The 15,361-nt window shown below is 37.4% G+C and overlaps 1 protein-coding gene across 1 annotated transcript in view; it reads right to left on the minus strand.

The window, feature by feature from the left end:
• PARD3 (par-3 family cell polarity regulator) overlaps positions 1–15,361 on the minus strand; it is a 397,383-nt gene that overhangs the window by 152,196 nt on the left and 229,826 nt on the right. The window contains exons 14-16 of the mRNA XM_031059323.1: positions 12,451–12,601; positions 5,632–5,821; positions 686–837 (exon numbers count right to left, since the gene is read on the minus strand). Of these exons, the coding sequence (XP_030915183.1) occupies positions 686–837; positions 5,632–5,821; positions 12,451–12,601 (493 nt within the window). The remainder of the gene's footprint in view (positions 1–685; positions 838–5,631; positions 5,822–12,450; positions 12,602–15,361) is intronic.

Genomic DNA, 15,361 nt, shown 5'->3' on the forward strand with positions numbered 1-15,361 from the left:
CATTGTATTTTATTATTCTGAGTAGGGAATTCTGTGTGTTTAAGCCATCAAAACTCACTGTTTGAGGTTACTAGAGTCTGCACTTCAAAATCTAAATGCAATGGCAGAAAAATTGATGGGCTTGTTAGCAATTACTTATTCTCAGTTGCTTTATCAGTTTAAATGATCACTGTGATTGCCTGTCTTAGCCACTGCTACTCTATAGGGCTTCTGATATAAATATTAAAACTTGGGTCTCAAACAGATGTCAGACTAGTCCCATTTTCTAATTCTGAATTCATCTACAAAATGAGAGACTATGAAAGACCTTTAAGGCTAACTGCATTATAATCATGGACTGAGAATAAACCTGGCTACCCAGAACCACAGCGTGGTACAGTTTTACACAATCATTCTGTATGGATTGGTAAATGCATTTTTCACCTCTATTTTAATAAATACCGTTTACTGTGTTTAGGTATAACCATATATACAGAGGGCTATGATATTTGAATGTATGGACATTTACAAACAACAAACAACACCCAGGCCACTTGGCCATTCAAGTTAGTACTTTACTACCCACAAGTAGACATTATGTGCAGTACCACTGCACATACACAATCTGTTTGGAATTATAAAATCTATATACTTACAACATGAAAATCAGGTTCAAATAAAAAAAAATTGAAAAAACATCACTCACTACCTAGATCCATGCTTTTGGATTTTCGTGTTTTAACAAACTCCAACTGACTGGCATCTGAAAATTGCTTTGTACGCTTTTCTGACATGCTCTGGCGTCCAAAACCCTCTCGCTGGAAGGCAAGTACTGGATCAACATCTGGACTAAGAGTGCTGTAGGAAGGGAAAAAAATCATGCGAACATTTATCAAGATCACGCAACCTTTCACTCTTCAGAGAAAATCATTTATTTAGCACGTGACTTCTAGCAACAATTAATCAGTTTTAAATACACCACTGCAAGTATTCAGTTACACACACAATGGATTTGTTTTACTGCATTAAGCAATTCTAGTTAAAAAGTACCAAGGATTTCATTTATAATTTTAACAAGATATACACATCTGGTGTACTATACATAATCTATTAGAAAAGAAAGTCCAAAACAGGAATAATTTGCAGGAGAATAAAACAGTTCTTTTTTCTTCCCGAGAAACAAATTTATTCTATTGATAGAAATTTATCTGGTCTGTCTTTATCAGAAAATATTTTTAGTAAAGCATAAATAGAAACTGTCCTGCCTGAAGCCCACAGAGCTTGAAACTTCTTAATTTAAAAACTTTACATTAAAATTTCTCCCCATATGTGAAATTTCTTGTAGATTTTTCATAACTTCTCCTTCTTTTAGCCTGGCTATGACAAACAACCATGTATTTTCATTGCTTCCCCACAGAGCAAGTACTTGCCACAGTGGATCCACCTCCTAATCAGAAATGGGGAGAACTGTATTTGGTTTTTGTTTCTTCTGCAGGTTTCTAAACTGACCTCAGCTCAGGCAGCCAAGTTTTCAGTGAGCTGCCTCAGAAACATGCTGAAGATAGATTTATTAATGGTGCTCAAACACTGGCAGAATCCTGAGTGCAAGAATGCAGGCAAAATTTGGTGTGCAAGCTAAAAACATTTAAACATTTTTTCAGAAGGCAAGATTGAGTACTGCAAATAAACAATATGAAAGGAAATTCACAAAAAGGTCTTCTAGCTCCTAGAAAAGGGCATGGTATATAGATCTCTACTTCAGCTGGCACAAAAAGAAATAAAAAACATGAAATACTGGAAAAAAACCAGTATTTTGGACCATTATTATCTATCCTATAGGTAAATGACCCCTCAAAATCCCTCTTTGAATATTGTTGTACTTCAACATAAAAAAGTTAAATATTTTGTCTAAAGATCTCTAAATAGATCTCTACATGCCACTCAAGATATTGTGTTTAGTACCATCTTACTGTTTAGTACCATGTTTCTAAATAATTCTTTTTACTGTAAGGGCTAAGTATAATACACCTTTCTTTCCTAGTGAGAAACAGGCAAATGGTGAATTTCTGCAAAAAACAACTTATACTTTTAAATTCTGTAACATGCACATGTTTATGTATGCCATGTATTCTAATTTACAGAAGTATCTTTGATCAAGAAACACCTGAGTATTAGGCAAAACAGAGAAAAAGAGGTAAGGAAAAGTGTCCAAAGGCATAAAGTACTATAAAGGATGAAAATCACTACCCTCATTACCAGACAGCCAAAAAGAAATTCAGTCTAGCAATGGCAGATTTACAAATAATAAGATATGTGCTTGTGACAGGCATATAATACTCCAGTGTGAGCAGGATCAGAGCTTATGTGAATAAAGCCAATGTCAAGTGCCTTTTGACTTTAATGTTTCTGGCTCAGGCTCATAATGTTTTACATTTAATTACTGCAACTATTTCAGAGATGTCTGCACAATTTAGCAATGTTCTCAAGCATATGCTTAAAAGCTCTGATGAATCAGAGACCATACTCAAAAATAGCTATTTAATCCTAACACTGCTCCCACAAAATAGGGAAAAAATTATCTCCACATGATAAAAAGATAAAATAGACAAGGCCAATATACACTTCTAGCATTTATAGCAGTGCAGTATGTAGCTGAGTAAGAACCACCTAAATCTGAAAACGTACTCCAAAGTGACTCCAACTGAACTTACAGGGTTTCAACACCTTTCATAATCAGGTCATAATTGACTTTACCAAGGCCACACAGAAGTTTCTGGCTCCCTGCTAGTCAGCCCTGTCTCTGAAGGCCAGAAAAATGTGGTTTTACTAAGTGAGAATTTTTTGCCAGCAACATCTGTTAGCACAGGCTCACATTTGTTAAAATGACTGGTTTCATCTTGCTGAACAAAATGCATCCTGTGACACTTTCCTCAGAAAAGGTGAACTTAGAAAATTATTTGTTTTGGCTCTATGCTTCTTTTCTCATACAAGGTTGCTTTGATCCTCCTATATAAAACTTCTACTAGAGTAAAATATCATTTCCATGTAAACACAGCACACACTTATATATTGAAGTCCTAAGAACAGACTAAAACTCTGGTTCAAATATAACTTGAAAAGGACACCCCAGGCCCCAGAGAGAGCAGTAGGGTCTGGACATGGCATCAGCAACTGGGAATTTGGGAGGCTGGAACCCAGCATTTCCACTGACACCACTTTTAGAGACTTTCTGCTTCCCTGATCTGCCCTTGTCACACCTCCCTTCCACACATACTTATTAAGGGAATTATTATTGCATGTTTGCACAGTATCCTGCACCCTAAAGGTGCTACTTAGCAGCTTTATTTGAGCCTTACATAGAGTTCTGAATTTTCATGTCCGGTTTTACTTCTATTATTAATGACCCATGAGTGTTTCAGTAATTAAGGAAGGAGTGGATCACAGGAGCCTGAATGCTGTACATTGTCTAAAAGTATTCAAAAGTCCCCAAGAAGAGCAACAACTGCAAAACCAATGAGTGCAGAGGAGGAATTAATGCCCCTAAAAATGTCTAATTTTAATATTTTTCAACTACGTCAATAAAAGACAGAGGTGAATTTAGTGCAAGTCATTAAGCAATGCCAAATGCAATTTACTATATTCTAGAATACTTAACAAATAAGATTTCTGGAATGACAGCTGATCCTTAAAAGAATGTAACCGTCTTCTGACCCTCAATGTTATTAAAATTCCATTTATTAATCCTGTCTTATTGGCCCTTTGTTTTCATAACATTTTCATCAAGGATTAGGGAGATATTGTGAGGCTGAAAAAGCTTACATTTTCTTCTGTGATTCAGAACAGCTGCCATTCTTGTTTGGATAACCCTTCATCCATATTCTTAGTTTTACCCTTTGTGCCTTCCAGCAAAATCATACAATGCACCTTCGTTTTACAAGTCTTCCTTCATCCATTAGCAACAGGAAATTATAGCAACAATCTAATTCTACTGCCATTTACTTTTTTTTTTTACAAATAGAATACATTAGGCACTAAAGCAGCGCACTGCTTTAAGTGCCTTAACTCTTTTAAGTGCTATTGTATCTGAAGACCTTTACAGTTTCTCAAACATACACTTAAAACTTTTTTGAGTGTGATCAATTCTACAATACCTAATCCCTGTTTTCTTTACTGTTACTTCATTAACAAAGAAGTGCATGAATAGCAAGACACACTGCAGAAGTCAATGTAAAAGCATCTGCAGTTTTGTTCAAATGTTTTAAGTTTATTTCATAGGATTTTGCTCACATTCAGCTAAAAATATTCCCTCAGAAATAAGCTATTATGTGCAGGCTTGAGGACTGTTCTATTTAAATGTCTCAGATTCCCAGCTTTTACAAAAGACAAAGGGACTTTTCATGGACCCAGATTACAGGTATGACTTGTCCATAACAATAACTGCAACATCAAAAAAAAGTAAACGAGAATGAAAAAATTAAATTTCCATACAATCGTTAAAACAGAACTTAAAATAGAGAACTCAATTCCTGGATGTAAGATGAAATAAACTAGTTTAAAGCAGAGAAGAAGCTGACAGGTGCATATCAGCCAGCAGGTGCTATTGCTGTTCTATTAAGATATTGCTGACACATTCGTAACAGGCTCAAGAGACAAGAAAAATAAGAAAATTCTAGTACTTCACACCATTTGTGGTAATTATCCAGCTTCAAGAAGTAGCAGCGTACAGAGGTGGGCTTTTATTTTGCTATTACCATAGATAATTACTGGACTTGTAAATTAAATCTTAGATCTGTATTAATTGTACTAAGCAATAAACAGTATTTCTTTACCAGGAACTTAAGGAAGGCAATATTGGAGCTCAATGCATTTCTCATTAAGGCTCTTATATTAAAATGTGTTAAAGTAATCAGAGAGTCAACCTAAGACTCACAAAAGTTATTTTTACTATGGATTAAACATATAAAGTTACTTTCCATACCTTTAAATGTGGAACTGTTACTTTCTGTATATTTAAATTTAGAGCTATTACAGTATATTGTCTTTGCAAATCATCTAACAATATGAATAGTAGTTCTTCACAAATAATGAAGAAATCTTAACCAGCTCTTTTTGCATGAGCATTAACACAGAGGCAAAACTAAGAGCTTTGAGGTCTAAGTAGATTTGAAAGATTAGTACATTATTAGGAAAAGCAAGGAAGTGTACAAAAGTATTGAGATGCTCCTAGATATACAACGTAATATAAAAATAAAACCTTTGTTTTATAAATTTTGAAATATTTACAGTGAAGTTTATAAATTACGATTTCCAATCAGTCTTCCATCTTTCATAAATTCAAGTGTTTAAATTTTGCTATTTTTTTTACAAAAGCTAGGTCAGGTAGAAATTAAAGTTAGATCATCATCAAAATAACACAGCTATGTACTGTCTAAGTAAAATATCCACAAATATGCTTTGACACAGCACAAAACTGAAACCAGAGGTATTTGTATAGACTTCCTCCCTGAAACAAGGAAAATTATCAGTTTGAAAATAGTAAAATCCAAACGTGACAAAAAAAAAATTAAAATTAGCAGGAGCCAAAATGTAACTAAAGGAAAAGATGCAACTACAGTTCTCTATTTTTTTCCTTCCACCAAACCATGCTCTTACCAGTCTGTTGACTCATTAATTGCAGCTTTAGCCCATCCACCAGTATCAACAGTGCCAAACCCGACATCATCATGGGAACTGGATGATGACTGGTCAGAGAGATGAGGAGGAAGGACTGACAGCCTGTCATCTTCAATAATGACAGTGTCATCCTGGGGCATGTTCACTGTTGGAGACAGCTGATATTTACCTGGACAAAAGGGAGAAAAAAACCCAAAACTAAATAACAGCAGTGTGCAGAGAGTGCCTTGAAAAATATTTCATCACAGATGATAAAAGGTTATGTCAAACTGCAGTGCCACTGATAAGAGTGACACAATGCAGATAATAAAATTAACTATGTCTCACTTTGTACCCATCTTCCTGTGCAGAGGTCTGAAAATTGATGCACACCAGTTGTTTCTGTGGCTACTGCAAGACCACAAGTTCTTCAAGCTCAACAGAAGGGCTGAGGTTTGGAAGAGACCTCTCTTCTCGTCCAACCCTTTCCACTCAAGCAGAGACACCTACAGCCATGTAGCCAGGACCCCAAACAAATTCCTTCTGAGTATGGCTTCTGCACCACCTCCCTGAGCACTCTGTGCCAGTGCATGGTCACCTTCACACTGAAAAAGTGTTTCCTGATGTTCAGAGGAAACTCCCATGTTCCTGTCTGTGCCCATAGCCTCAAGTCCTGGCTGAGGAGCTGCCCAAAGGCACCTCTCCCAGAAGACTGTATCTCCTCCTGTATCACCTTGTTTGGTAGAAACAAAGAATGTGTTCCACAAGGACTAACAGAGGCTATCACTTTTCCTGATCAGTCTGGCCTTCATGAAATGAGAAATTATTCAAGTGGTGCTGGAAGTGAACACATGCAAAATTTGGAGAAAAAAAATTATCAAATTCTATTATCAACAAATTCAAGTCAGTTTTAAAGTTTTAACACTTTTGTTAAAACACTTAAACAACAACCTTCACATACATCAAGACTCAGCATGAGTCTGTTCAGTGGCAGACTTCATCAGGTAAATTTGTGAGTACAAGTTAAAGATGGTATGATCTTACTAAAACAATTTGTAAAACTGTCACATCTCATGAGAAGAAACACATTAGCTTAATCAACCATTAATCTGACAACAAATTGAAAATTATTCTAAAACTGTGATGCGCCAGTGTAATGTATCACAAAACTTCTATTTCCATATTTTAAACTGCTTCTATGGACACATCAATTATTTCCACACTTTACTTTCACTGTAGATATGGAAAAAATGTGAATAATTTGGGGAAAATAAAGTTTTCCTCTTTTCTGTAAAGGTTTCAGTTACTATCACTACCTTTGCATGCAATTATTAATAAAAAAACAAACAAACAAACAAACCCCTATATGTAAAGAGGTAGTTAAAATCCTCACTGCACTAGATAATACATATAGCAATCTTTCCAAAGAAGGGAAAACTGCTTTCAAAGGGATCATTAAAGAAGGCTGAAAAAATGGCTGGAAGAAAAAGGTACTGCATGGTGAACACCTCATCACTGTCAAACTGAAATGAATGCATGCAGTTTGCATAACAGCTGATTCTGCCCAGCAATAGTTCCTTTGATGGACAGGTTAATGTTTAGCCTGGTAATGTACTTCTTTCCAAACATAATGCCTACAAGACTGTTAACTGTGTAGTTAATAATGTCTCCAAAGAATTGATTGTGAAAAGGTATAACCTTATGGCACTCAGCAGATTGAACTTCCCATCTGAGAGGCTACAGTAATTCAGTAACACTTTTAACTTTTCACTACCCTTCTTTATATCTGACAAGGGTGAAGATTGACATTTTAATAGTTGCTTTAGAATTAGGGAGAAAACCCATCTGACATGCCTATGCTTTTCATTGCAGATGAAGCTAAAAACAGTTGAAAGGCTTCACCTCCAGCAGATGGTTGGACAAACCTCAGCACGGGACTCAATACATGCTTTGTAGAGAACTCAGCTGAAGTGGATAGAAAATACCCCTGGAGAATTAATTCCACAAGTGTTGTGAGAAACCTTACAAGGAAACATCAAACAAATTTCAAACCCAGTAATCTTCAGTATATTTGACTGATCTACAAATCTAAGGCATTGCTCAACCTGTCTACAAACCTCTTCAAGAAAATAATTTTCCCTCGGGCTGGAAAAGTGCTATTTAGACTCTGTGAAATTTAGACTCTGACTACACTTCAAGTCCAGTTTTGCATATATTAATTCAGCTTCAGTGAGGTAATCTGTAATAACATAAAGTATGTTGGACACTGTACTAAGCAAGGTAAAACATTCTCCCTTTCAAATGTTTCTCATCTCAGAACAATGATGCTCAAATTTCTTGGACAAGTTACCAATCTAAAGGAGCACAGTCTGTGGACTTCACCAAACAATTGGGTAAGAGGGGTTCCCATCTGTCTGTGCAGAAAAAAAAGCCCCAGAGCTCCAGTACCAAATGGCTGGTCTCCTGATCTATGAGGATTTTCATCCTACAAGGAAAAATATGCCAAGCAGCATATTTCAAAAAATATTATACACCTTCAAACCTATTATACACCAGAAAATAATTTGTACTGGAATTAAACCATCAACATAGAGCCCTCTAAACAAACCCTGATCACACACAGTACATGGTATGAACAACAGGTTTATTCATGAAGAACTAAACTGCTCCAGGTCCTTTCAGATCTTGCCATTCCATAAAGTTCAGTTAATACGTTTCCTGGGATAACTTGGCTCCCACACTGACACTGCATTGTCATGGAACTGTTTCTGGCTTGATGCCTTGTGCTTTTGCTATTGCTTTCTCTTTAAAGGATGGTCTACAAAATCTGTTGAACACTCTCACCGTATGTTCCAAACCCAGCATTACCTTATGAATGACTCATGAGCATGTTGACACTGTGGGACTCAGACCAATAGTACAACGAACGCCTGGAGAATGACTAACAACAAAGATTTCTCTGCTGTATACAGGTCTTGGATTTCAAGAAAGTGCTCAGATCTGTCAACTATTGTACAAGAGCATAACATTTTGATGAGATTCCTGGCCAAGGAACTACATTTTGATTGTAAAGGGTTATTTTCATTTCACTGAGACACACACTCTACATCTCTAGCTAAATTTCTGTCAGTAGTGCTTCCTCCTGATTCTACCCTTAAGATAGCAATTATTTATGTAGAGAACAGAGTATTTCCAGAGTATTTCTTTGTGTAAGAACCATCAAACTTCACAAAGTTATGGGGGATCCTTCAGGATGAAAAGCAGATTCAGTGCAAGTGATTGTTATTCTGTGTACCCCCCGAAAAATATCTTCTGTTTAGTCACCGTTAGCAACAAAACCTGCCACGTTCATAAAAAAAAAATCAGCAACTAGAAGAAGGAGATGAAAGAGGACTTTGTACTAAGCTGTTTGTTGAATAAGAATAATTTATATAGACAGCAGCTATGTATTTATGTACTGTAAAACTCAGGAGCATAATGCATGACATACAAGAACGGTATGTCAGAAGAAGACTTGAATTTTTAATTATAAAGCCAAGCAAACCAGTATAACACAGTTGTTTTACTGAATAACATGCACCTTGGAAATAATAAAATAAATAAATATAAGGGTTTCTTACAGCCATCTAATTCTTAAAAGACCCAATTTATATAAATAAAATATCCCATCTCCTCCAAACCAAAAGTATTCCCTGAATACAGAAAGTTGTATCTTTTCTCCATCAGAAATTTTCAGTGAAATATTATCAAATGAAAAAGCATAAGAAAATCTATAATAGCAATAACCACCTAGAAAAGTAGATCAACATGAGAATCATCAGAAACATGAAAAGATTCACGTAGCCTTATTGCAGTAAGCAAACATTATTTTACATAATTTAAATCACATCCTAAAATTGGTATTTTATTCCCACTCTCACAGCAAGGCTCTGACAGCCAGTTCTTGCTTGTCAGTTATGAAGGAGTAAGGAAATTGTCTTAAATACCTTTCCTGAAATTACATTAATGGTATTTAAAAGAACAAAACACTCGAAATCTTTGTTCCAACTTTAAGCAATGACTAAAACAAGCAGGCATTTTCCAGACTTTAAAATTGCTACTTTTGAATACTTTAAATTAGGAAGGAAGAAAACTCAAACCCATCCAAGAGCAAAAGCAGCAGGAAGACCTACTCCTTCCATGAAAACAAACTGTCATCTCCTCACTAAAAAGTACTGAGTACTAGAAGTTTATTTAGTTAAATCCATTGAGGGGTAATTCAAAAGACATCAGATGATTCAGAGAGCTCATCAGAGGGGTTCTTGATATGGGGAGAGCACTCAAGGGAAGCAGCACTGCATAAAGCACTCCTTTGGGCTTGTTTTCATGGGCAGGGCTGGTGTGGGAAGGTATAGACCTCCAGTGTTCTTCAGCCAGGTTGTTCTTAGGACTAATCCTCAATTTTAGGCCAATTTTCAAGAGAGGAAGAGTCATGTAACACCCACAAACATTCTCAGGAAAATAAAAAAGCCATGCTTTTTTTCTCATTATCAACCCCCCCAAAAAACAGAGATTCCACTGCATAAAAAGTGACTGAGTCTTTAAAATGTTAGCTATTCTGAAACAAGCAACTGCACCTATCTCTCCCAATAGGCAATACCTCCCTGTTGTATGGCACTGCAAGAAAACTTGCATATGAAAGATTATGAACAGTGCAGTTTTAATTAGTGGTGCTGATTAATTCAGGAAAAATAGTCTTATTAGAAAAGTGACCATTCCCCAAAAACTGGGTTTAAACATCACAGGTCTGTGCTTCTGCTGTGATTGCAGAAGGGAACAGTCCAATCCTAGAAAGACCAGTTTTAGTTACACGCTGCTAGATCACATTTACTATGAGGTTCAGGCACAACCTGATTTTCCACTAATGTGCTTCCACTAAAGATTCAGTGAATTAAAGTCACAACCAACCAATTTTTTACATAGTTCCTGGTCCCTGAAAACAATTCAGAAAAGCAATCAAAGAAAATCAAAACATTTACTTCAGGTTATGAGAAACTTAGAAAATGAAGGATAGATTTTTTTTTCTATGTATACAATGCAAAAGTATCTAAGGGTATTAGATGCTAACAGCTTTGGAAATACTGTTTTGGTTTTTTGTGGTTAAACATGAATTACTGGCTACTGCTAAAGGGGTGATATCAGACTGATGAACCACTAGTTCAATTTGGCACGGCAAGTCTTGTGCTCCTCTGATGTTGAAGCAAACTGCACTGCTGACACACGTGCACCCAGACTTTCTCAGGGCTCCCTCTCCCAACAAAAATGGACAATGTGTTTAAGTGATAATTTGTTAACACTTATATGAGCTCTGTGTGTAAATCCTCTGCAGCACTGATGGAAAAAGCAGAAGGCAATGCTTTGCAAATGTTTTATCTAAAGCCTTGACACAACAAAAACTACCTCTTTCTATGGGAGAGTAGTGCTAAAGACTTCAAATTAATTCATCACTCCTTAAATTTGTTGACAAACAAATACAATTTTTTCTAAATTTTTCTCTTTAAGAGCATATGACTTTGGATGACATGGTTTCACACAGCCTTGATTTTCACGTGCTCATTTTTTCTTCCGAGCTGCACAAAATGAAATGCAATAGAACAGAATACAGTATGTTTCTAATTACTATTTCCCAAATGAACAAAAAAGGGCAAAAGACTTACTGGACAAAATACCCTAAATAGCAATACTTGTGGATTTTCAGAGAGTTTAACAGCAGTCATATTTTGTCACCACAAAGAAAATGCAAAATCCAAAATACAAAAATTATTTTAAAAAGAAAACATGGGTGGAAAAAAAAAGAAACCCAACCCAAATAAAAAAATATAGGGTGAAAAATATACACAGACTGTTGATTGGAAAAGCCTCTGTGATAGACTAATTTTCTAAGGCTGAAAACTAATCTAAAGCAATTGAAAACTATGTTATGCCTCGCTTCATATGAAGTTTATAGTACCATCCTCTAACATATTCTGTGTACCTAATATGCTAAAAAAAGTCCTAGATTTAATAGCCGTGTCTTCTTTTTAAACTCACAACTCAAGCGAGCAATTGTCACGTCTTCTGTCAGGTGTTATTTTCATCAAGCTGCTTTTTGTGTTTAAACTTGAAAATCCTTTCAAACTAATCCCATCCTAGTCAGTAAATCCAACCACTCCTGTGGCAAGGCAAGTCTTTATTACCTAGCTCTGTACATCAGAAGTTGAATTGCTGCAAAGCAAGCACTAATAACCTCATTATCCACTGGGACCATGCAGATGGCAGGGCATAGAATCTGCACAAGGGATGCTTATAATTAGTTATGAGGTTTTAAAATTGGTGTCCTACAAAGCAAACATTTAAATAAATTAATAAGTCCCCTAATAAGCATAAATGGACGCAAGTTTGCCTTATTTATTTTTGTATTTTAGTAGGACTGAAACAGAGCTGAAGGAATATTGAAAAAAAATTATGAATTCCCATGAATCACTGGCTTTGATGCAACATGGAGCCTAGACCAACCAATAATTTATTGTCCTAAAACAGATATTGAAAGACCATGTTAAATTCTACTATTATTCATTCTATGACCTGTCACAGGATGCAAAATTCACTTTAGAATCCCGCTTTACCTTCTTCCTCACATTAACTATCCAGAAGTCTTGCATAGAAGAATTTTAAGGCACGTTTTAAGTTGGTCAGTGCAACCTCCGTGTTCCCAATTCCCACATAACACATTAGCCACCCTTCAATGAATCACAGAGAGAAATAAAACATGCCCTGCTTAGCAGAGCTGCTCTGACTCACCCATTATCCTGCCTAGTGCCACGTTCTTTGTGGGTGACTCGCTGAGACCCTCAATCCCACCGTAGAGGGAGTGGGAAATCCTCCGCTCCCGGTCATCCAGCAGAGTCTCTATGGGCAGCTCTGGCCCAGAGGGGCTCCCAGGTGATTCCAACTGCAAAGAGAGGAGAAAATTAGTGCCTGAGGTCCCCTTACCACATGGGGGAACTGTAACAAATTGCCTAAGGCCTAGACCTGTCTGAGCACCAAATGAGCTAGAACTTCTCATGCTGGACAGAGATAATTTGCAATGACAGCTCTGCCTAATGACCAACTTTCTAACCCCTTTACACTGCACCCCCCATGGTGCCCTGTCAAATTTCAAACCCTTCAGCAGAAAATTGGTGAAAAAACCCCATTCCATTTTGGTGCCTCTTTGTTGGATAATTTCTCAAACAGACAGTTGGGCTGTTTCCAATACCATCAGCAGACAGCTGGGCCATCTTCTGCACACTGACAGCTGAACACAACAAGCCCCTTGTCAGGAGCATGGAACAGGAACTCTCATTTGGAATTGGGCTGCTGCTGCCACAGTGGTGCAACTTGCTTTCAAATGAAATCATCACACTCCGAAGTTTTGTAGTTAGGAACAAAAGAAAAAACACAAAAGTTGTCAGACTTCACTGTAATTTTATTTTCAATTTGAGTTCTTTGCTCTGTCTTTCCTGACTGCAGAGTAAAGAGGTCTTACATGCCTCATTCAGCCTGGAAGCTCCTCTAATCTCTTGCTGCAGCATCCAGGCAGAGACACAAAAGCAGAACTGGCAAGACCTGGGGTGCCCTCCACCCCAGCCCTCAAACCCCTGGAGCTGCCAGGTCCCTGCCCTCCACAACTGAGGCCAGACTCTCCAGGGCATCACAAGACCAATGAAGTATGTGGTGGAAGTGATGGGCTCAGGCTGCTTGGCCACGTGCACAGGAAAGAGAAAGGCTGCACACACAGCCTCCTGCCCACCCCAGCTGCTCTCCTTCAGAAGAATGCCTGAGTATCTTCCCAGCCCAGCCTTTGCTTGCAGAAGCTGGTCATCCCTCATTTTCCTACAGAGGCCTCTCATATTTTTCAAGAGGACAGGGAAAAGTCAAGTTCTCCTTGGTGAGCCCCAGAGAATCAGAGCTCAGGGGAATGCAGCTCTCCAAGAGAGGAAAAGAAAATAATTTGGTATCATCTACCCGGATTTAGCAACCCTATCAGCCACAGCTCTGCTGTCAGCACAGCTCCCAGGAATGAGAAGAATGAGTACCTGTGCATTCACAGGTCACTGTGCATGCCCAATGTAGCAGGGCCCACATGCTCCCTGCAGAGATAAGAGACTCCCCACATCATGGCCCAATCCTCATGCCATCCAGTCTTCCTGCTGCCCCTAAAGCTCTTGGTTCAGCTGGGCTCCAGCACCCTGCTATCCTCTCAGCAATGCCACCAAGATGCTTTGCCAAGACCATTAAACCAATTCACCTGAACATTGTGAGCTGAATTCAGCTCTATCAAAAAAGTAAACAACTATTAAAAAATACATGTATTTCGTAGAAAAGTAGTATGAACTCAGATATCAAAGCATTAGCTCTTCTTACCAACACACCTCTTCATATTGAAGCAAATAGTTAAATCTTAAAAGCAGTGTCCTTACACAAATCCCACAGCATTTATTTCATACATATTGAAATACAGTGGGGACCAGATACTCAAAGACACAGAGCATGCTGCAAACTATTTAAAGCCACTGGAAATGCTCATTCCAAGTACCGAGTGATCTCCAAACAAGCACGAGAGGACTAGTTCATAGTTTCAGGAATTACAATAACAAGAAACATGTTGATTGTTTTTTCTTTTTGAAACAGCTGCCCATTATTAATCACCCCACCCGCACTCCCCAGACGACTAAAAAATGTGTGCTATGAAAAAGTTTAAAAAATCTGCTTCAAGGGCTACAAAGCCCTGGGCCTTCTCCCCAGCAGAGGCTTTGAAGTGAGCCCGATGGTGGATGACTCCTGACGACACCCGGGGCGCGGGGGCGGAGGGCTGCGAAACGCCGCACTATGGTCAAGGAGACCGCGATCGGGAGGTCTCAGGCTCTGTAAAAATTATTATTTCTGTTCAAAGCCATCATCTGTTTAATATAAATGAGATATTTAATGAAGTTCCAAACTGTAGACTTATCTCTCCCAGTTTGATAAGCACCGGGGAGATTTACTGCATCGGAGGGTCAACACAATTACAATTGGAGGCACGTCAAACTGCAGGAGAATAATATACTTGCAGTGCAAGTGAATTAGACTCAGTAAGGTTTAAATTGCGAAATGAGGATTTGTTTTATTAGTTTTTTTAAATTGCAGATTACAACTGACAGCTTTACTGAAAAGTAAATTAAACAATATTTGTAGACTCTGTTATAAAGAATCTAAGGCACATTTGAAAAGAAATGATAACTTCTGAAACACTACAGAAAAAAGAGTATAGCAACATTAGACTGCTTGAGAGCTTAAAGTTGCATGATAAAGGTACTAAATTATGAACTACCCTTTATTTCACTGCCTTTAAATAAGGTGTGAAAATATCAAAGTGCTTTGGGATTTATTCTCCCAGTGCTATATTGATGACTTTATGTAACAAGTGTCCAGCTTTTAGTGAGCAATATCACACAGTCCTTCGTGTGACAAGCCATCAACTTTCAGATTCATTTGTAGAAAGATCTCAAGAGATTTTCAGAAAGACACTGACAAGAAGATGGTTCAGAAGCAAAGAAATATACAGAAATTCATTCCTGGTAATACAATAAGTCCAGAATAAATAAAAGAAATAGCAGGAGTGTTGCATTTATATGGCCATATTTTGTAAAGTGAATCACATATTTTATCATTTCCATGAGTAAAACTTTAT

Source organism: Geospiza fortis, unplaced genomic scaffold, assembly GCF_000277835.1.
Source record: "Geospiza fortis unplaced genomic scaffold, GeoFor_1.0 scaffold75, whole genome shotgun sequence".
Lineage (NCBI taxonomy): Eukaryota > Metazoa > Chordata > Aves > Passeriformes > Thraupidae > Geospiza > Geospiza fortis.